Source organism: Danio aesculapii, chromosome 18, assembly GCF_903798145.1.
Source record: "Danio aesculapii chromosome 18, fDanAes4.1, whole genome shotgun sequence".
NCBI lineage: Eukaryota > Metazoa > Chordata > Actinopteri > Cypriniformes > Danionidae > Danio > Danio aesculapii.
Window position 1 is genome coordinate 11,433,206 of NC_079452.1, and position 23,722 is coordinate 11,456,927.

General features: G+C 37.4%; 1 protein-coding gene across 2 annotated transcripts; it reads right to left on the reverse strand.

Annotated features, from left to right (window-relative positions):
• Nucleotides 1-524: 524 nt before the first annotated feature.
• si:ch211-132b12.7 (uncharacterized protein LOC564531 homolog) lies at nt 525-16,099 on the reverse strand. 2 transcript variants are annotated; one of them, XM_056478266.1, is made up of 4 exons: nt 15,871-16,099; nt 11,550-11,750; nt 5,759-5,919; nt 525-3,206 (listed from the first exon to the last, which is right to left on the reverse strand). In XM_056478266.1, the coding sequence occupies exons 2-4, from the start codon at nt 11,740-11,742 to the stop codon at nt 2,004-2,006; spliced, it is 1,557 nt and encodes a 518-aa protein (XP_056334241.1). In that variant the 5' UTR covers nt 11,743-11,750; nt 15,871-16,099; the 3' UTR covers nt 525-2,003. The 2 variants fall into 2 exon arrangements, with proteins under 2 accessions (XP_056334241.1, XP_056334242.1); XM_056478267.1 differs by lacking the exon at nt 15,871-16,099 and having other exon boundaries at nt 11,550-12,725.
• Between the last annotated feature and the right edge of the window lie 7,623 nt (nt 16,100-23,722).

Sequence of the window (23,722 nt, forward strand, 5' to 3'; positions counted from 1 at the left end):
TCTGAGTGTGTGTGACAGTGACCTTTACGCACTTACCTTGATGTGTCTGAGAAAATCAAAATATGCATCTCAGCTCTCAGAAGTACACAGAGTAAACAAAAACAAAGACTGTGTGTTTATGCACCATCAAATGTGGTTATAATGGAAGTCAATGGGGCAAAAACAGTCACCAACAGTAAATTCTAAAATCTAACAATGCATCAAAGCCAATGTTGTTTCAAATCTTTCACATTAAAGACTGTGATAAAAGGTTTTTAAAAATCCAATCCAAAATTAGTTTATACACTGAAAGTACGTCATTTTGTGTGGGGTTTTTTTTTCACCAAATTAGTGACATTGTTTGTTAATTTGGCAATTAAAGAGTTAAAATCCTGTCATTTTAAAAACATACTTTAAATGTATATATACACAACAAAACAAATGTATTTTATCAATTCTTTATTTTAATCTGCATGTTTTTTTAGTAATGTATCTATTGAAGTGATCCTGACTTGACTCAGGAAACTGCAAAGAAAAGCCGGGAATCATACACACGTACATACTTTAATCTTATGTTACAGATCTCATGTCAGAACACACACTTATACATTCTTTAGATGCATTAAAATTGCATCACATACTCATGCTGCTACATGAGGAAGCACAAATATCAGTCACGTCAAAGCCTGCCATTCATTTCATACACAAACTCATGATCTGCTTCACTTAGCCATCAAACCCAGAACATCTCTATTGGACTGCCATTTATTTGGACTCACAATGCACCATGTGTACAATGCACCATCAATATCTAGAGAAAGAAAAATAAGGAGAAAAAGTTGAAGAAACAAAATGAAGAACCCAAAGTTAGAAAAAGAATCAGGTCAAATCTAAAGTGGTTTTGTTTAATTTTGTGTACTGATTTAAGAGGAAAATTTGTGATTGGTATAGAAACACAAAATGTTTTAACCCAAGCATAAAGTACTAAACTCTGTATGCATAATCACATTGCCTACAACATTTTGTGTGTGTGAATTAAACAAGTGATTCCTTAAAAATTCTCGGCAAGCAAATAAAAGGAAATATAGCATCACAACAACATCAAATAATAGTAAATTAGTGTCATGTCGAGGGTATCAAATGTGCCAAACAGCTTGGAAAAGTACATAAAATTGGGGGGGAAAGTAAAGATGTTTCAGAATACATTAAGGCTGACACAAAACATTAACACAAGAAAACTCACAAGACATCATAATGATCTGTGATTAAAAAGGAAAAAAAAAAACACAGCTCACATAAATATTTAAGTTTGACCAATCGAAAGGCTTGAGTAATGGGTGTCTTGGTCCATGGTCAAAAATGAAGACTTAAAGCAAGCCGATTAATGTAATGAGATTAATGAAGCGAGTACTGCATAGAAGAGCATAAGCTTCATGGACCTAAATAAGAGCGACAACAGTTCTCTCAAAGCTTTGACTTTCAGATCATCATGCTTTTGCTCTTTACTTGACAAGTCTTGTATAGAGAGGGGATCTCATCACAAATAATGCATTTATGCAAAATATAATTCCCAAGATGAACTTATTCCTCAAAAAGGAAACTACATGCTACTCACTGTGGCAGCAATTTCAAACTCGTCAATTTGTCTGGAAACATAACATCATGTTCGATTACTCTGTGATCAACTATGCATCAAGTGTTACAAACGTAACGATTCGGTTATGGGGCAAGACAGCTGACATAGATTACCATGTCCGAGAGAAAACTAACAAATGGCAGTACATGGGATGTGCGTTAAATTCTGCATATGTCTCATCAGACACTTTAAGTGATTGCTGATTAAGATGAGTAGAAACATGACCCATGAAGATGGCACACAGCACAGTTGATCTGCTGTCCTTGAGCATAGCACTGATTTGCCATGGAAACACCCAGTCATAGGACAATGATGTAACATCTGACTGTATGTTTGAGATGTTCGTGAAAGTATTGTGAAGTCTTCCTTGCTGATTTCTGGGAGCAGTCTAAAGCAGGTTCCCATGTGTGGAGCTGTCTGGAGGCATAAGGGGATCATCCGGTAGACTATAAATTCCTCTATGGGCTCTGATTTGCTCAGAAATGTTGGTGCTATCATTGGGACGATCATATTGACCTGTTGATTGACATTCTGCATCTGTCATGGGAGCTAGCAGAGGAGATGGGGGCGCAACCACTTCAGTCCTGTTAAGTCTGTATCCGTATACCAATGGACTATCAGGTTTGGTACTTGTGGCTGCCTCAACTTCCACCTTTGAGTGAGACCTGTCCCCTCCATCGCTGCTGTCTGTGGGTAGGCACTTGAGGCTGGGATAATGCCCAGACTCAGACATGACCTGCTGAAGCTTCTCCCAGGCAGCCGGTGCATCAACACCTGCTTGGGCAGCCTGGAAAAGCAGTTGGGCATGTTGGCGAAGCTGGGCTATGTCTCGCTCTGTGGCAGCATTTTGCCGTAGCAGATCCTGCGTCCTTAAGGTGATGTCCAGCAGCCCAGACTGGCTCAGAATCTCCACTGTGTTGAGGAAGCGGCGGTGCCGTGCTGTCCCTTTGGAGGTGTGTGACCCTTTGCCAGAGTCACTTTTCTGTCCTGGACAATGCTTATGGGGTTCTTTTCTGGTTTGAATTAGATCAATGGAAGAAGGTGGGGAAGGAATTTGAGTACTTGAAACTGACGGAGAGCTCACACTGAGGGAGGCAGAGGGACTAGATGGGCGGTACGGACTCCGGTTCTTGTGAGTATCAGATGTCTCATGGCCTGCAGAAAGTGACCTTGAGAGGGAATGAGAGTTTAAAAGCAAGTTGTTTACTGGTTGTTTGTGCAGGTGTTGCTTGGATGCTTGCATGGTTGTGGACACCTTCTCTCTTTTCTCCTCTGTGCATACTCGCTTACTCAGGCTGTGCTCCTCTGTGTTACTTCCCCGATTTGTTGTAGGTTTTTCTGTGCCTTTCTTACTAGGGTGAGGCGCAATTCGAGGGTAGGAGTTTAGGATGGGGAGGTAAGTGTTTTTGCTCTTCTTTACATTCTTGCTTTCAGATCTCTGTGGCTGTGGTTTGAGGATGTGCAACGGGGAGCTCTGATTGATGCCAGGCTGTTGCAGCAAAAGGACATGGGTGGGAGCTTGACCGCCTGCAGCACCTCCACCCCACGACAGAGATGAAGGGAGGACGTGGTCCTGACCAGACTGCCCAGGCTTAAGGAAAAAAGGGAGGGAAAGACAAAATACCTTCTTGTACAGAACAGCTTTTACACAAGTAAATGATTCGTTTTTAGAAATGCCATAGTTTTGTCTTACACAACTCACTTCCAAAGGACCATTGTATACCTCTTACCATTAACGTTTCATTTCCATGCATCATTTTGTACTTTAACTCTCCAGCTATCCGATAGCTTATTTTATCTCTGGCTTTCCAAAATACAGTGGGCTGCACTGCTGTTTACTTAACACAAAAGAGTAGGAAATACTTCAATCCACGTTCAATTGGGTTGGACTGTATATTAGAGTATATTTTAAAATTTGCATCAGATATGGAGGAACACATCAAATGAAGTATACCTTTGCCTTAACTGCTATAGTTAGAAATCTATAGCAGCCCAAACAACATGCAGGAGAAAAAAAAATAAGGGCACAATTTATTAATTTGTTCTCTGCAGTACTGTTCTGCAATAACACTTCCAAAATGCTAGCTGGCAGTGAGGTTATGTTCCTCTGTGTCAAGTTTCTTCTCTGGTATTTAGTTTTTTCTAAACGCTTCTTTACTGTAAAAGTAGCTCAAACTCGCGGAAACCGGCGGATGTGCAGCAAGTTTAATCATAAGGTAAACACAAAACAACAGTTTCCATCTGAACCTCCTTCACAGGACTCAACACTCGCTCCAACGGGTTCGCGCGGCTCTTGGTCCTGCACACAGTCGTCAGTGCTACCAAGCCAACCAATCACAGAGCTTGCGCTACGCATCGTTGCCACGTGTAATTACATTTTTTGAGAGGTGCACATCAATGTTGGCAACGGTCACAGCGAGGACTACGTGACCACGCGCAGGCTGCGCCGGACCATACGCGTGCATTTGACGCAGAAGTATAAATCAGCCTTAACCCCAATCAGACACACCTGAGCCAGGTAAACAAGCTCTTACTGTGCTTGCTAGAAACATCCTGGCAGGTGTGTTGAGGCAAGTTGGAACTAAATTCTGCAGGACACTGGCCCTCCAGGATCGAGTTTGGGCACCTTTGTTCTACGTCAAGAGTAGGCAAGATTGGTCTTGGAGAGGCACAGTTCTGCAGAGTCTTGAAGCAGCCTTAATTAAAAACTCACCTGACTGTAGTTGTCAAGGAAAGCTGTGGTCACACTGCACTTTTCTCCCCATAGACTTCCATTCTTACTCACGCGAATGCGTCAGACCGGAAACACAAGCTCGTGCGACAGCTTTCGCAGTAGCATCTTGTTTAATTCCGCCCCTTTTTGCAGCGCCGCACAACAGAATTACGCACATACAAACTCTAGTGTGACTGCAGCATACAACTCAGTCCTTAATTAGCTTGTTCAGGTGTGTTTGATTAGGGTTGGTGCAAAATTCTGCAGCTTTCAATGGGCAAACTTGTTCTTTGTAAAGCTGCGGTCACACTTGACTTTTCCTCCCATAGACTTCCATTCATACGCACGCGAATGCGTCAGAACGGAATTGCAGGGTCATGCGTTAAATTTCGCAGTTCGCTGCGGTGCAAAGTTCAAGCTTGGTGAACTCTGACCTGCAAAATCGCATCACTTGACTGCGTGTGACCAATGGAGGATCAAAACATGACCTCTATGGACAGAAATTTAAAACATGGAGCAATCGCTGGCTTTTTTAAATGTCTAATCATCTTGTTTAATCCCGCCCCTTTTCGCAGTGCCGCACGACAGAATTTCGCACACACAAAGCCCAATGTGACCGCAGCTTAAATCGTGCAAGCAAAATAATCATTAACTCCTAACTTGTCAGCAATGGACAACTTTGGTCCTTGAGAACCGTTGTTCTGCAACATTTATCAAAAACACCTGAACATGCTAATCCGTGTCTTCAAGATCACAAGAAATCTATAGGCAGGAGTGTTTGATTAGGGTTGGGGCTTAACTCTGCAGGACACCGGCCCTTCAAAGTTGCCCATCCCTGTAACATATGCTGGTGCTTTATTCATCTTCAGGCTATTTATTGTATCTGCCTTTTTTTTTATCTTGTGCGTGCTTCCTTTGCTGTCCTGTCTTGATATGCTGATTTGAAAGTTATAGCCATCATCATTGCATTACATGAAAATTTCAAGAATGCATACTTAGACAGGAAGTAGAACCAAATTTTATCTGTGGGCACAGTTTAACTAGAATCATTAAATGAATTAGTACATTGTGCACACAATCAAGGAACAAATTAATGAAATGTTTTTGCACAATTTACTTAAAATGAGGGAACAAATTAATCAATTGTGCACATGCTCCAGTAAATAAAGGGAACAAATTGATAAAGTATGCCCACTTTTTTCTTGCATGTCATGTGTAGAAATCTTATAAATAACTGACTGCAAATTATTTTCATTAGCAGCAGATCAATTGGTCATAAAAACAGTGTTGCTCATGTGATGAATATGTTGCCAAATTTTCATAACTATACTGTTAACCAAAATCCAATATGGATTTTTATATGGATATCGTCAGATGCTCACTACATTTCAGAACAAAGCTTCTTACTCTTACCACTCAGATTGTCTTACCTGCTTCAGCACAACATCCTTAATAATGAATATAGGGGTGAGTTCAGGGGTCCCAGATACCAATATGTGGTTTCCATGTAGGGATCCCTTGTGGTTCTGAGGCTCGCTCGCACTGCTCTGCCGGTCATCTGCATCTGTCTGCAAAGAGTCTGAGCCAGTGTCTGAGAAAGAAACAGAGCAGTAGGAGGAGCATGTACATAGGGTGGAAGAGAAAAAGGAGGCAAAAGGATGGGCAAAAGAAAACAAGAAGGATTGCAGCCTTATAAAGTTGACACTGATATTACTTTAGCACATAGGTCTCAAAGTCAATTGCTGGAGGGCCGCAGCTCTGCAGTTTTCCTTCAACCCTTAGCAAACATAGCTGATTCAACTAATCAAGCTGTTTCTCTTTTAAACACCTAGATGACCTGTGCAGAGCTGCAGCCCTCAAGGACTTGAGTTCCCATGCTTTAGCATTAAAATAATACACTACTTTGTTAGCAACTAATTAACAGATCTGGCACTTTCAGTGGCAAACATTACTAGTATGCACATAAAAGCAAAAATGCATTAATTAAACCTTCTTGTACAAACACCTTCAGTTAAAAAAATTGTCAAAAATCTCAAGTTAAAGTATATATAAATATTAACAAGAATATGAACAAGCTCAATTGAATAGGATATGGCCCACACAGTCCAAACCTGAACCCAGCTGAGCACCTTTATCTTTAAAGGTTTCCACTGATTAGTACGGTTTAGTACAGTACATAACACATTTATTTCAGTTTCCACTGTCAAATGTACAAGAATAATTAACCCTACTAATTTTTGGCACCATTTACCTAAGGTGCATCCCAAATCGCATACTTATGCACTATTCTACACCATTTTATAGCATTAATAGTGTAAGTAGTGCTTTCATACTGAAAACTCTAAGTGGAATAAGTGCACTTATTCAACCGTTAAAATAAAGTGTGGCATTTAACAGCCGCTGCTTTGCTCAGTAGCAGAAGGGGCGGAGCTTTCAGACGTTGGATTACTTTATTTATTTTGGATTGTGAAAGCAAAATTCTTCTACGAGAGTGATTATACCGCCTCCTGATGGTGAATGCGTTTATACTCATGGAAATTTCCGCTTAGTAAAAGCTGTTGAGTGTGTAAGTGCATAAGTGTATAGTGTGCCATTTGGGACGCAGCTCCAGAATACCTAGCGACACCAAAACGTAAGCACCATTTTTAAATATGTTGTCAAAACATGACACAGTAAAAATACAAAGAGTAATGAACCATGCTCAAACTAAGCTAGTCGTTTTCTTGAGACAAACACGTGCCAAGAAGCAAGAACAGATCTGCTCTTTGTCCTTTGGTTGATGGGCCATTAACATGTCGGGTTCGAAAGTGTAGAAAGTACGAGTGGTGCCAGATTTGTATTTGCATGCGCCTGCAGTGCGTCTATATTTGAAATAATGAACTTGAGTTTGCAAATGAAATGATATGTAAAGATGTTATTTTTTGAGCAAGAATGAGGTCCACAGCAACTTTCTGAAATACATCATGCCTACCAAGTAAGGGCACTATTGGCAGTGGAAACACAAGCCTGATCAAGGTGACTTACCAAATCACAAAACTGTACTGTACTGAACCACATACCTCTCAGTGAAACAAGGCATTTGCAATGTTCACAAAGTCCTACTAGGAAAAAAAAAATACTAGGCAAAATTTTTTCCAACAGTAGCAAGCCGTTATATGGTCAAAGGAGGAGCAACTCCCTATTATTACATATGGTTATGAAATTACATGGTTAACAAGCACATATGGGTGTGTGTTGTTTGAGTGTCCGTGTTCTTCAGGTCAAGTAGTGTATTATCAGGAAAATGATCACTCAAAAATGAAGTTTTGTCATCCCAAGTCTAAACCCATCTACCCATCCTTCCATGAACAAGAAAATATTATCCAGAACATTTAAGTATTTAAGAGGTTTTCTTTTCCTAACAAATCAAGTATAGGTTATATAAACTATATGAGAAAAAAATTGCAAGATCTCCTTTTGTGTTCTACAGGACAGACGGCCATTTTGTACAAACTGTTCAATAGTATACACATGTTCCTGCCAGTGTGAGAGATCACTTATTTGTAGTTGCTATGCAAACATATGTCTTCTAACAAAGAACATTCAATGACAGGTTACTATGACGGACTGTATGAGTAAAAAACTGGTAGCGGAGCTCTACTCTTTAATTGGGTTACTCTCACCTTTGACCACAGAACATACCTGCTGCAGAATATACTTCTTTCTCTTTGAATTAATTTTCTTTACAAAGAGTTTACCGCAGGAGTTATTCAAACCTTTGTTCACTATTTGACTACCAAGAGCGTCTGATTCATTGACAAATTGCTGTACATATAATGGATTAAACAAGACTAAAAATTCTGAATTTTGCACAATTACAGAAACCTGTTGGGTGGATTCCTGGATTCCTTTGTGGTTTTTGAATGTATGGTACATTGGGACAATTGTTCTTAATACACTGCTGGGTTTGAGCCGGCTGTATTATTTGAGTCGCTTTTATCCTTTTTCCACTAGCATGAACCGGGTGCTAGTTCAGAGCAAGTGCTATTGTCAATTTGGAGTTGATTTTTTTTATTTTTTTGTCAAGCCTTCTGAGAACCACCATCTTATCTTTCCCAGTAACGCAAATGTGGAAGCACCAAACATGCAATCAGCAGTGTTTTTAATGCTAACACTGCCCCTGATGCAAGCGCTTCTTAGTTCTAGCCAGGGGCAGATCTAGAAAATTATTTGTTTATGGGGTGGCAAGAAAATTATGAAGAGTGGCAACACTGACTCAGATCTGACGATTGCTACACATATACCGTTTCAACAACTTTGCTGTTTAGTTGTGACTAGCAAGCAACTACCTCGGGAAACACTACAAAAATGTTATGTAGGCTTAATTAGTAATCATACTTGTATCTGTAGACCTGAGTACAACATTCTTATATGACAGCAATTCAGTATCTTGATTTGTTGATAAAATTAGTTTCGTCATAATTTATTATAATAACATACTGTATGCTTCAGATCCATAAAAGCTTGTTTGTTTGCATGCCCATTGCCAGGGTTTGAAAATTATGAGCTCTGGGGATTTTTATTATTATTATTTATTTTATTGTACTAAATTAATGGCAACAAATAAGTTTATTTTATTTGTTTAATGCAGCAATACTTTTTTTGGTGAAACAAGGATAAATGACAACTTATGCTCGACATTTGCATAAATGTTTAATGGTTGTTCATAAAGCGTGACTTCCACTGTAAATGTAATAAACTAATTGAAATAGCCTACATTCTTTCCAGTATTTTAATTTATTGTTCTACCTACTGTATCCCTCAAGAGTAATTCTGATAGTTTTGATGACATTTGACAGTTTCATATAAATAATATGATGGTCGTTGTGTTTACCTTACCAAATATGGTAAAAACAATTCGATTTTTTTTTATTGTCACCTGTTGGTGAAGACGATACAGTGTTGACAAATATTACTATGAACCTATTCCTTTACCTGTAACGCAATATGTGCAAATAGGATATGAAATCGTTAACCCCAAACTTAATTTAAATACTTCATTAAGGTACAAACTACTTTACACTGTCAGGATTAGAATTAAAAAGAAGTCTAACAACGGTTAAAATCACTAGGCGTGGCGTTCGACAGATAGTTTGAGTCAGTGGTGTAAAGTAGCAAATTACAAATACTCAATCTACTGTAATTGAGTAGTTTTTCTCAGGAATTGTAATTTACTAAGTAGTTTTAAAAATGTGTACTTTACTTTCCCTTGAGTACATTTTTAGTATGGGTACTTTTACTCCACTATTTTCCTTCAACCTGCAGTCACTACTTTATTTGTACTTGATTATGCGGATTAGAAAAATCTGTCCTGTGATTCCTGTCGCATCATAATGAACTACCTCAAGACATGGCATTGACCCAGAGACTGTTTATATGCATGTCACTGATGAGAAGATGACGTATGTTTAGTGTATGATAACCGAAATGACCTTAAACACCCGGCAGGCACAAGACGTCAGCATGATGTCAGATTGACATTGTACGCTAACGCCGTGGGGACGTTGCATTTTGTTTGGAAATGAAAATCAGGTTGATGTCAGAACTTAACATCAGGCCGATGCCAATGTCTTACGTTCAACCTAAAATCAACCAAATATCAATGTGTAGTGTTGTTACAGCTTGACGTTGTGTGGATGTTACCACTATGACATCTATCAGATGTTGGATTTTGGTTGCCATACCTGATGAATAAATGTCAGTATTTGACATCAATAGGACGTTGGTTTAAAATCAACCAAATATCAACATCATTTGACATCGTCATTCGACATCAAAATAATGTTGTCCTCAGACGCTGCCTAGACATTGAATTTTGGTCACCTGACGTCACAACCTAAATCTAACCTAATATTAGCATCTTATGACGTTGTGTCCCTGCTGAGCAATAACTAAATGCACTTTTGCACTACATTTTTAGGCAAGCATTGGTACTTTTTCTTAAGTATGATTTTTCAGTACTCTTTCCAGCCCTGGTGCAAGTCTCCGTGATTACCGCTTCACCAGCACATGTAACATTAACATCTTGTTACCAAGTAATTCCATCACTCCGTGTTCATAATGGTCCAAAAGATGATGATAATAGTTAAACATGGCAGTTTGTTCATCTTTTAGGCTGCTGTAAAAATCATTTGCTCCTTGTTTTTTCGCGATTCACTTTCGCGTTTTTACGTTTCTGAATGGATGTCAGAAGTGCTTTATAAATCACGTGCACGTTTTTATCATGAGCTCAAAAAGTTTGTTATTTCAAATGTAGAAGCGTGGCGAGCAACCGCGAGCTCTCTGTAGAATGTAAAACCGTTTACGCTTAGCCAGCCTTGTAAACAACAACAGGGCAACAAGTTTATCTTCTTGGCTTTGTGGCTGTTCATCAAGACAATGACAAGGTTTGCGACCATGGCTCGTTATTATATGTATATTTTATAAAGGTATAATGTCTTGGCTGTGTATTTAAAAATGGCGCTTCTTTTGTTTTTGGTCTCCTTGCTTGTGTATGCGCCAGTGATGCTGCTCTGTAAACCAATAGCGTTCAGCTGCGCATCTAGCTCCACCTTTTGGTACTCTTTTGTTGTGCTAGGTACCCTTTGGAAAGGGTACCCAAAAAGTGGTATGGTACTGTTTGCTTTTTAATATCTTTTGACAGTAGAAATGGGCATAAACGCGTACAGACCTGTACTGTACCACTCAGTGGAAACGGGCCATTTAAGAACCAATTTTCCTGGTTCAGAGCTGGGTCTTTGGATGTCGAAAAACCAAGATTCTATGATATCAACAATCACCCTGAACGCTCAGATCCTCTGACAAACAACTTCTGTACATTCCTCATGCACACCTGATGCTGAAAGAAAGGGCAGCTTACTTTTTCAGTAACTGGTCTTAGACTTTGGAACAACTTACCTCAGGACATCAGGTCATGCTCTTCCATTTTAGTATTTAATTTGCAGTTGAAGACTTATTTGTATTCATGGCATTTGATTAATTTATGTGTTGGTTATTTAATTGTGTACAGTCTCGACCTACAGTTTGTAGTTGTATTGGTTCTTGTCTTTAATCAGAATGTTTGTCTTGTACAGCACTTTGTTTCACACCAGTGTTTTTAAATGTGACTTGACTTGTGTAAAAGCACTTGGTGGAAAGGGGAGATTAGGAGGGGAGTTTTATAGCAGTTCTGTCAATACTCACCCGAGTAACCAGAGTCTTTCTCAGAGCAGCGGGAGCCACGTCCATTTGATTCCTGTCCAGTGTGTGCTCTAGCTCTTGAAGCCAAAAGGGCAGCACTGTTACTTTTGTCCTTAGCATTTTTACTGGCTGGACGGGATGTGCGTTCCCTCTCCCCTACACACCCTTGAGCATCACCTCTCGGTTCCTTGGGCATCCCGGGCCCTGAGGGAAAAGAGATACAGCTGGGCAGACAGTGGCCTCAAGCAGAATTTATTTACCCATTTCTAAGCGGAGTTTGTTCTCAAGGTTATCGCATATAAACATGTTCGATCAGTACCGCTGATAACATGAGTTTATTTCTAAAATGCCCAACAAATGGTGAACTTTGGAAATCATCTTTTTACATCTACCTAAGGGACATTATTAAACTAATTCAATTCAATTCTTGTTTATTTTATAGCGCTTTTACAATGTAGATTGTGTCAAAGCAGCTTAACATAGAAGTTCTAGTAAATTGAAGCTGTCAGTCCAGTTTTCAGACTTGAAGTTCAGTTTAGTTCAGTTCAGTGTGGTTTAATTTTCACTGCCAAAAGTCCAAACACTGAAAAGCAAATCCATCAATACGCAGCGCCACAAGTCTTAATTACCTAAAACATAATTATATACCCATCTAGGTATATTGTGTTCTGTAAGCTGCTTTCAGAGTAAACTTATTTAATAGGAAATATATTCAAATTCAATATATAAAGCACACATTCTGTCACTACTCCAAGTTTACATGTAGTAATTACTAAAGCGATTATTACACAATTATTCATTCATTCATTTTCTTTTCAGCTTAGTCCCTTTATTATTCAGGGGTCGTCACAGCGGAATGAACCGCCAACTTATCCAGCACATGTTTTACGCAGCAGATGCCCTTCCAGCTGCAACCCATCACTGGGAAACACCCATACACTCTCATTCAGACAAATACCCTAATGACAATGTAGCTTACCCAATTCCCCTGTACCACATGTCTTTGGACTTGTGGGGGAAACTGGAGCACCTAGACGAACACAGAGAACATGCAAACTCCACACAGAGATGCCAACTGACCCAGCCGAGGCTTGAACCAGCAACCTTCTTGCTGTGAGGAGATTGTGCTTCCCACTGCGCAACCGTGACGCCCTACACAACAATTATTGTGGCTTTTTTCCATTTTTTTATTGGTGTAAAGCTGCTTTTACACAATCTACATTGTAAAATGAACTATAGACATAAAGATGAATTGAAATGTAACTGAACAGCTACATTATGTCCAGCATATACACACACTGAACTCACTGGTGATACACAACATTTATTAGGTTTAGCCTGCGCCATTTGTCAGAAGATATACAGTTGAAGTCAAAATGATTCGCTCTCCTGTGATTTTTTTTTTTCTTTTTTAAATATTTCCCAAATTACGTTTAACCGAGCAAGGGATTTTTCACAGTATTTCCTATAATATTTTTTCTTCTGGAGAAAGTCTTATTTGATTTAGTTCAGCAGGAATAAAATCCGTTTTAATGATAATAAAAAAAAATTTATGATCAATATTATTAGCCCACTTGAGCATTTTTTTTTTCGTTGTCTACAGCAGTGTTTCCCAACCCTTTTCCTGGAGGCACACCAACAGTACATATTTTGGATGTCTCCCTTACCTGACTAATTAACTTCAGGTTTTGGAGTCTCTTCTTATGTTCTAATTAGGTGATTCAGGTGTGTTTGATTAGGGAGACATTGAAAATGTGTACTGTTGGTGTGCCTTCAGGAACAGGGTTGAGAAACACTGGTCTACAGAACAAACCACTGTTATACAATGATTTGATATGATGATATGATGATGCCAAATGACCCTAATTTGCCTAGATAACCTAATTAAGCCTTTAAATGTCACTTTAGGCTGAATAGTATCTTGAAAACTATCTAGTAAAATATTATTTCCTGTCATCATAGCAAAGATAAAATAAATCAGTTATTTAAAATGAGTTATTAAAACTATTATGTTTAGAAATGTGTGCGTTAAACGGAAAATAATATACAGGGAGGAGAATAATTGAGGAGGGCTAATAATTCAACTTATTCGACGTTAACTGTATATGACAGCGATCATAGTGTAATGGATTTTGCCAGCACATTAATGTTTATGAGACTTCTTTTGCCTGTGCTTATATTTTCTGGGGATTTTATGTTTTAAGACACTTTATTCACAGCACTAATGCTTTCAGCTTCATTCTGATTGGATTAGAAATGCAGATACATTTTACTGGCACCAATGAGCAATGTTTTTGCCATCAATGGCGTATTTCTGGCATTTGCCAACAGGGGAAAACCAGACAATTCCCTTGAATCCTGTGACCGCAGGTTCATTTAGATTCTGACAGATTTCAATTTTGAATATAAAAAGTATTTTAACTTATTATAATTTATGTAGTATTGATCAACGACTCTAGTACTGTTGTGCATGCCACTACAACTGCTTTAATTTCCATAATGCATTAAAAATATGCATAGTATGCAACCCACTACTGGGAAACACCTATACACTCTCACATTCACACACAAGCCAATTTAGCTTACTCAATTCACCTATAGCACATGTCTTTGGACTGTGGGGGAAACCGGACCACCCAGATGAAACTCACGCCAGCACGGGGAGAACATGCAAACTCCACAGAGAAATGCCAACTGGCCCAGCCGGGACTCGAACCAGTGCCCTTCTTGCTGTGAGGCGACAGTGCTAATCACTGAGCCACCCCAAAATAAGACCTTATTTTTATAAATATTAAACATTGCAAGACCATATTGTATCATTTCAGCATATTCTCAATAATGAGTAAGAGTAAATAAGTGAAAGCTTTGAATGTTACCATGTTTTGTAACCATGTTGTTACTACATTTACAACTTTTTTCCCTCTTTTTTTTTTTTTTTTTTTTTTGGAAAGTAAAGTTTGTAGTTTTCTTTTTGCCAATACATCAACAAAAATCAGTTCACAAAGTGTGTGAGACAAGGGAAAGCCTAAATATAATCTACAAAAGTTATTCTTAGCACTACTTCATAGATCACTTTAAAAAAGGTATTGTTTTTAGACATCTACAGATGTTGCAATTATACCCTGGTAAAAAAATTATCTAATAGGAAATATTTGTTATGAAAATATATATGAATAAATATAAATCTGAGCTTAAAACATCTCTCCAGGGTCAAAACTGAGCAGACAGTTTTGCAAGCATTAAGAAATTAGCATTTTCATTTATTTAACAATAGTTCTTTTGCCATAATGCTATTTGTTCCATTTTTTTTTTTAAATATCGAAGTCCCTTGCATTTATTTCCATGGTTAAGAGGGATTTAGACACTTGCTAGTGCTTTTAAAAAAATTCTAATTAAAGGTCTAGAACAATTACTCTAAAATAAAAGGGAATTCACAGACAAGCCATTGTGTTACCAGCACATCTGACACAAAGACCTATCTCTGAATAGAAAATCAATCAGAACTGAGAGTGAAACCAACACAGTCAGCTGTTCTTTACACGTTTAAATATTTGTGTCTAGCCTAAATTACACATCTAAATACTGAAAAGGAAACTAGCAATAATGTAAAAAGTAATAAAATAGTAGCAGCTCCCATGAAGAACGAAACACTGATTCCTTGTTTAATTTGTATCTGTAAACTAAATATGCAGTCTAATCAGCAAACATCTGAAACAAATCTTTTATAGTTCTTGTAATATTCTGTGGCATTAATTATCCTGCCAGAAGGAAGGTTATTTATTTAGACATAAACGAACACAGAGAGAGAGAGAGCTCATAGCCCTCCCTTTCCCGGACTGTTATGTAATAGGCTACTACAACAACAGCCGGGCTCAGTCTCCACTTCCTCCTGTTGAAACTACATAACAGCGGCAAAGTAACGTGCCATTGCGACCTGCCTGGACAATTTTCATGTGCAAATAAATCTAAAGCTTGTGAAACATGTCAGTCAAACACTTTATCATTGCCAGCAGTTAAAAAATAGAAGTGCTCAAGACAGCATTTGTTTGCAGTGTAGTTAAAGAGATAGCTCACCCAAAAATGAAGAGTAAATCACCATTTACATGTGTTTTTAAACCTTTATGAGTTCTGTTGAATACAAAAGAAGATATTTTGAAGAATGCTGAAATTTTGTAACTAATAAAGTCAATACAATGGAAGTCAATGGTTACAGGTTTCCAGAATTTAAAAAAAGAAAGTTAAATTTGTAAGATGAGTAAACGATGACAGAATTTTTAGGTGAACTATTCCTTTAAAATACAAGTACCACATCAGCGTTGCCTACCTTATTGATGTATAACACAAATTGTCGGTTCTTCTTCACCCAGACGAGCACACAGACTCCTAACTACCTGACCAGGGGCAGTCTGTACCTCCCGTCATCTCGCTGACAAGGATGAAGACCACCCAGCGTGACAGAAACACATCACCTTTGCTTGTACTTATTTCTGATTGTCTCCAGCCTTCAGCCTCCTCCAGCCTCGTACTTCAAAACTGCCGACTGACAACTCCACCTGCCTCAAGCCCCGCCCATCTCTACGGGTCCCACCTACTCGCGTGATTGATACGTCGCCGAGCCAACAGCAGCAGAGGGATTCCGTCTAATCCCTCCCAACGCACGAGTGACGTAGGGAAGTGAGTGGCATGGCCAATCCTGTGAGCAGGCACGTGGAGAGGAGGAACGAGACGGTATGACAGGACGCAACTCAACGGACACGAAACATAACCAGACGGAGGAGTGGCGACGAAACCACGCATTAGCGTAACTAGATTTGGCTGCCCATGTGTTTGATATTTTGTAATCCTGACCACTGCCTATCTGTTGTGTCAAAAACGGGAAGGATATGACCAGCTATCCTTATCGCTGCAGGGCCAATGTGTGACTAGCAATACAGGGAGATGCTTTCTGTTAAATTTTCCCTATTTATTTTTAACTTAAAGGGACAGTTCACCCAAAAAATAAAATTATGCAATATTTACTTTTTCTCTACTTGTTTAGAATATGTTTGAGTTTCTGTTGAACACAAAGGAAGATGTTTTGACGAATGTTAAGGGAAAAAAAATATCATTTTTGACATCCAGATTATTTTCTGTTCCTACTATGGACGGGTGTTTTTTCATAACATTCTTCAGAATATCTTGTTTTGTATCCAGCAAAGATATTCATAAAGGTTTACAACTTGAGAGTGAGTAAATGGTGAGGAAATTTTCATTTTTGGGTGAACTATCCCTTTAAGGACAGGTCATTTCAGGCCCCATTACAAATTACTTTTATCATATTACAAGTGAGTGTTTCCCAGTGATGGGTTGCAGCTGGAAGAGCATCCGCTGCGTAAAACATATGCTGGATAAGCTGGCGGTTCATTCCTCTGTGGCAACCCCAGATTAATAAAGGGACTGAGCCGAAAAGAAAATGAATGAATATAACAAGTGAATGGTAAACATATAAATGGAGTCTACAATGTTTTGAACTTTCCCAGAGATAGCTGAAAGTGGATTTGATGAAATTGCTTTGGTAGTGTAAACGTGTGGTCGGGTGTGTTTGAACAGCCACAAAAGGATGTAATACGTGTTGTGAGAAAGTCCACCAAAATGTAATCATATTTTGCAATCTTAGTACCAAAACACACCAATTTGTGGTTGGCGTCCACGTTTGTTTAATTTAAAGGGACAGTCCACCCAAAAATGAAAATTATGTAATCATTTACTCTCCCTCTATTTGGTCAGAACCTGTTTGAGTGTCTTTTTCTGTTGAACACAAAGGAAGATGTTTTGAAGAATTCTTGAGAAAAATAGAATCATTTTTGACTTCCATGGTATTTTCTGTTCCTACTATGGACGGCTGTTTTTTCCTAACTTTCTTTAGAATATCTGGTTTTGTGTTCAACAAAGACATTCATAAATGTTTAAAGGTTTAGAAACACTTGAGCGAGTAAATGGTGAGGAAAATTTCATTTTGGGTGAACTATCCCTTTAAAGACTATGGGGGTTATTTCAGGCCCCATTATAAATGGTCTAAAGATTACTTTAATCAATCCTATCACAAGTGAATGGTAAACGTATAAATGGAGTCTAAAATGTTTTGAGCTTACCCAGAGATAGCTGAAAGTGGATTTGATTGAACTGCATTGATAGTGTAAACGTGTGGTCGAGTGTGTTTGAACAGCCACAAAATGATGTAATAAGTGTTGTGACAAAGTCCATCAAAATGTAATCATATTTTGCAATCTTGGTACCAAAACACACAACTTTGTGGATGGCATTCACGTTTGTTTGTTTTAAAGGGACAGTTCACCCAAAAATGAAAATGATGTATATATTTTTTACGGTGTTATGTCTCGGCATGGGATGATAACCGTATTCAAGGTATATCGTGGTTTGGGAAAGTCAAGGTTTTAAAACCAGCAAAATTTTCTGTAATACCGTTCATAAGGTATCTGTAAGATCTTTTATTTACATTTTTTTAGGACAACAGTATCTCCAGCAGAAAAAATATGCAAAGATACTGTTTTAAATTGTCAAGAAATCTGTGTTTTTGAAACAAATGAAGACAGCAGAAGTCAATGAATCATTTGAATTATTTAGCCTGCAGTGTTTACTGTTCCAAAATATCAGAAATCTTTCAAAAAAATAGAATATATTGTGTTCAAAGAGGAAAAAAAGTTTTTGTTTTTTAACCAGACATTTAAAAAGAACTTATTTTAAAGCAGTAATCACAATACCGTGATACCGTGAAACTGTGATATTTTTATCCAAGGTTATCATACCATCAGAATCTTAAACCGGCCCAAGCTTAGTCTCGGCTTTGTTTTCATTCTCCTGGCTTATTGCAAGAGTGAGTGACGTATCTCTGTAAACCAATAGCGTTCAGTTGTGCGTCTAGCTCCACCTTTTGGTACCCTTTTGTTGTGTTAGATACCCTTCCGAAAGGGTACCCAAAAAGTGGTATGTGACGGTTCACTTTTAGGTACCTTTTGACTGTGGACACGGCCATAAAAGCATATCAAACCGAAGCGTACCATACTGTACCACTCAGTGGAAACAGGCCAGAAATGGTGAGGAAAATTTCATTTTTGGGTGAACTATCCCTTTAAGGACAGGTCATTTCAGGCCCCATTACAAACGGCTTTTATCAATCCTATACCAAGTAAATGGTAAACATATAAATGGAGTCTACAATGTTTTGAGCTTTCCCAGAGGTAGCTGAAAGTGGATTTGGTCGAACTTCTTTGGTAGTGTAAACGTGTGGTCGAGTGTGTTTGAACACAAAAATGACGTAATACATGTTGTGAGAAAGTCCACCAAAACAAGGTAATATTTTGCAATTTTGGTACCAAAACACACAAAATTGTGCTTGGCATCCACGTTTGTTTAATTTAAAGGGACAGTTCACCCAATAATGAAAATTTACTGAGCCTCGAGTGGTTTCAGATTCTTTCTTCTGTTGAACACAACAGAAGATATTTTAAAGAAAGCTGTAACCATTGACTTCCAAAGTAGGAAAAACAAATATGAAAGTTAATGGTTACAGGATTCCAACACTTTTCAAAATTTCTTTTTTTGTGTTTATCAGAATGAATGTTTGAAGAGGAAATGGTGTACATTTTTTATTGAAATTTTTAGGTGAACTATACCTTTAATTTGCCTTTCCTGCTCACTCCTAAACCACGTGATGTCTTCATTCATTCAGGATACGTTAGCATCACATTGAGTGCTTCCACAAAAGAAAGCTTATTGCATGAATAAATAAGAGGAAAGAGTCTCAGGGAGATATTAGTAATTTATTAATTTAACAGGGACAATGCTCATTAATAAACAGTGAGACTGTAAATAAGCCAGAGTTAGCCACGGGGGCTAATTTTCATCTGTTGCCCCCTGCCAGATTTTAAAAGGCAACCTAAAATCAAAAAACACATCATCACACATACAGAAACAGTAAAGTTACAGATGACACATGAACACATGCGTTTGAATGCATGCTAAAACCAAGAGGAAAAGTAAAGTCTCTGGGCTCACAAACTGTGATCTTCAGTGAAATTTTATGGTGGCTGGTGCCACCATAATGCCTGGTGGAAACAGCCTCGTTGTAAGCAAAATAACATGTCACAGACAACTATAATCACTGACAACTTTATTTTTTCACTGCATTGTACACTGTAACAAATAAATCTGTAAAATTTACGGTAAAAAAAAAACGGTAGCTGTGGTTGCCAGTATTCTACCGTTAAAAATACGGCACAAACCGTAAAAGTAATTTCTATTTTTTACAGTAAACTACCGTATTTCATTCATTTATAGATGTAATATGTCTGTATTTTGAATTACCAACATTTACACATCTTTTGTTAGACACATGCTGGTGGTGATGAGTATATTACATATTGAATCAATGCTCATCTCAAACAGCATTTCCCACAAGTTGGAAAGTGATTCACACAGCTACTAAACACCAGTATGGTAACACCCATAAATTAAAGTCATGAAATAAACATTGTTTATCACCTTTAGATGTAATGTAAAGCTCTAATGTACATAACTGATGGGGAAACAACTAAAAAGATCTATAGTAATGTCAATAAAAAGTTATGTGCCATGCAGGGAATTCTGGGAAAATCAATTTACTGTTATTTGCCGTAAATATGTTAACCAGGTTACAGATTTTTACTGTAGCATTTTTAGTTTTTTACCATTGAAATCATGGCCATTACTACAAAAAAGCTTTTAAAAAAAGACAGAAATTTCAGTGTTGTCCTTATAATACTTTTTTTTTATAGTTATCTTTTAGAGGTTTTCACCTTTTATTTTGACAGGACAGTAGAGAGAACCGACAGAAAAGCGTGGAGAGCAGAGAGATGGGAAGATCGGCATAGGACCTCGAGGTGGGAATCGAACCCAGGTCGCCACGAAGACTGGAGTGCATGTGTCAGTTTCCACTACGCCATAGGCACCGACCTTATAATATGTTTTATGGATTTCAAATTACAAAAGCACTGCTTTACATTTAATATAACTTATATGCACTATTTCTTCACCCTCAAGTGGATCCAGTTTCTTTATTCTGTTGAACTCAAAAGCAGAAAGCATAACCACTGGCTTCCATTTTTCCAGATTTGCAGCTTTCTTCAAACTATCATCGTTTTTGTTCATCATAATGATGATTTAACATTCAAAATGTTTTATTTTGATTCTGTTTATTAAATAAATTGGTCTTACACTTCGTATTTTCATATTTTTCATTTATTAATTCCAGTAGTTTTACCATAAGCCAACATATCAACCATTTGCTAGAGGTTGATATTTTAGAAATTATAGGATGTGTAGAAATAAAATGCACTGATTGTGTTATCTAGCAACATTCGGAGTAAAGAAATGCCATCCAATTTTTTTGTTGTTGTTGGTGGGTAGCGCTGTCGCCTCACAGCAAGAAGGTTGCTGGTTCAAGCCTCGGGGCTGGGTCAGTTGGCATTTCTGTGTGGAGTTTGCTTGTTCTTACATGCACTATAGGTGAATTGGGTAAGCTAAATTGTTCGTAGTGTATGTGTGTGTGAATGAGAGTGTATGGGTGTTTCCCAGTGATGGGTTGCAGCTGGAAGGGCTGTGTTTCCACTGTGTAAAACATAAACTGGATAAGTTGGCGGTTCATTCTGCTGTTGTGACCCTTGAATGAATGAATTTATAATATAGTTTATAGAAGTGACAATTGACAGTATTATAAAGTGCCCACAATAACAATATTATACACATTCACTACACCGCTACATTACATTGTGAATTTCGAAATACCAGCACAAGTTTACTGTATAGCATACATCTGCAGAGAGCTGACTGCAGACATGTTTAATAAATGCACTGTATTATTTATTTATTTATTTTGCTGTTGTTTACATGAATCTTTAGCGTTTTGTAATTTAAAAAGCTATAAAAATTGTAAACTACTTTCGATAGAAAAACAAACCTGGATCTATATAGGCTATTGTGTGGTTCTTGCTTAAAAGTGCACCCATTTTTATTAGCCTTCATGTGGTTCCAAACCTTTATGAGCTTATTTAAATGTTTAATTGGTCTTTTTTTTTAATTATATATAACTCATTTTGTAATATATGTGTTATTATATTTTTATATATAAAACGTTATTACTATATATATATATATATATATATATATATATATATATATATATATATATATATATATATATATACATACATATATATAAATAAATAAATATATATATATATATATATATATATATATATATATATATATACATACATATAAATAAATATATATATATATATATATATATATATACATATATATAAATAAATAAATATATATATATATATATATATATATATATATAAATAAATATATATATATATATATATATAAATATATAAATAAATATATATATATATATATATATATATATATATATATATATATATATATATATATATATATATAAATATATAAATAAATAAATAAATAAATATATATATATATATATATATATATATATATATATATATATATATATATATATATACATATACACACACACTCATTTTGTGTTCAACAAAAGATCAAACAGATTTGTAACATTTAACGTAAGGGTTGAGGAGCCTAAATAAAGGCAGAATTGTAACTTTTGGGTGAACTGTGGCTTAAAGCATCGCCATATTTTATAGCATTCGTTCGAGTTTGATGAGATTGCAACGTGAGAAACATAATGGCAGTCATTGAAACAGAGCACACACACACATACACCAGAGGACAAAACTCCTTGGAAATGTGTCTGTGTGAAATCATCTTGCGCTTCACACGCGCCTCTCAAATGTGCCCGAGCTCCGGCGCTCAGCTGTTCTACTACAGCGCCACGTGGTTTTCGCTAGGCGGAATGACGCAGCGCGCTCCCCTCGGCCAATCAGCGCTGCGTGTGTGCGCGGACATGTGAGGACGAGAGTGGTGAAGCCTCGCGCACATGTCTGTTACTGTGAACAGCGCCCGTTGAAAAATTTCTCTCGGTTCAGTCGACGTCATAAAATGAAAAAAAAAAAAGAAAAGAGAGTTGCCAAGTCCGCGGTTCTTGTCTGTGTACATGGGCTACTTTTACGGTAAGAGCTTACAGGTTTGGCATTTCCCACTCAACACAGAATTAAGCGACTTTACGTAAATAATTTACTTACACAACAATATAAGGGGTCAAGAACAGATTACTTAAATCTGCACCCCTATTTTCCCCCCTTCCTAAAATTATTTCCATTTGTAAATCTGAGGAGCGGTACAACACAATGAGCCTAATATTAGTAATGTATTCTGTTATAACTCTAGAAAACAAAAGATTAAACTCTTGTAACCCTGTAAAACGTGATGGTTTGTATTGAATTGTCAACGTAACGTTTATACACACACTACATTTTTTGTATATGGCTTTACTACACTTGAACATACACCAACACTGGCATATTTTCCCACCTCCCAAACGCTTATGAGCTCAACCTTACCATATGCAGCTCAATTTTAAATGAATAGACTTGAGACGTCCACAAGCATTTTCTTTAGCTTGAAGATCTGGCAACCCTGCACGAGGCTCCTGCTGAGCGTGTCATGTGAGAAGTGGAGTGCAATGAACCTACACACGATTTTTAAGAATATAAAAAGAGGATAGGATCATATTTGCATATTAACACATGAGGAAATAGTTGAACCAGTCTTCACAAAGCAGATTTAATTTATTATTATTTTTTTTTCACAATCTTAAAACAGACTTGAATACATAAACATTCAAAAACACTTAAAACCATGAACGTTTCAAAGTGCTTCATCATCATTTCATAAGACACTAACACCTATTCAAGCATATAAAGTTCACCATAGCGTTGATAAACACTTAAAAAGCTACAAAAACACTATTTTTTAATTCTTTTATAATACAAAACGTGACCTAAGATTACCATAAAACATTACAGAAAACAATTCAGTCCACAAAGTGCAAGCAGCTCTCCAGCAGAGGCATGTAGATGTTGACATATCCAGTGAAACACAACACTCATGTCTGGCCAGATTCTTTTTTTTTCTCTCCATTCCCCAGAGCAGCAGCACTTGCGCTGCCATCCTGAACACATCCAGCCTCG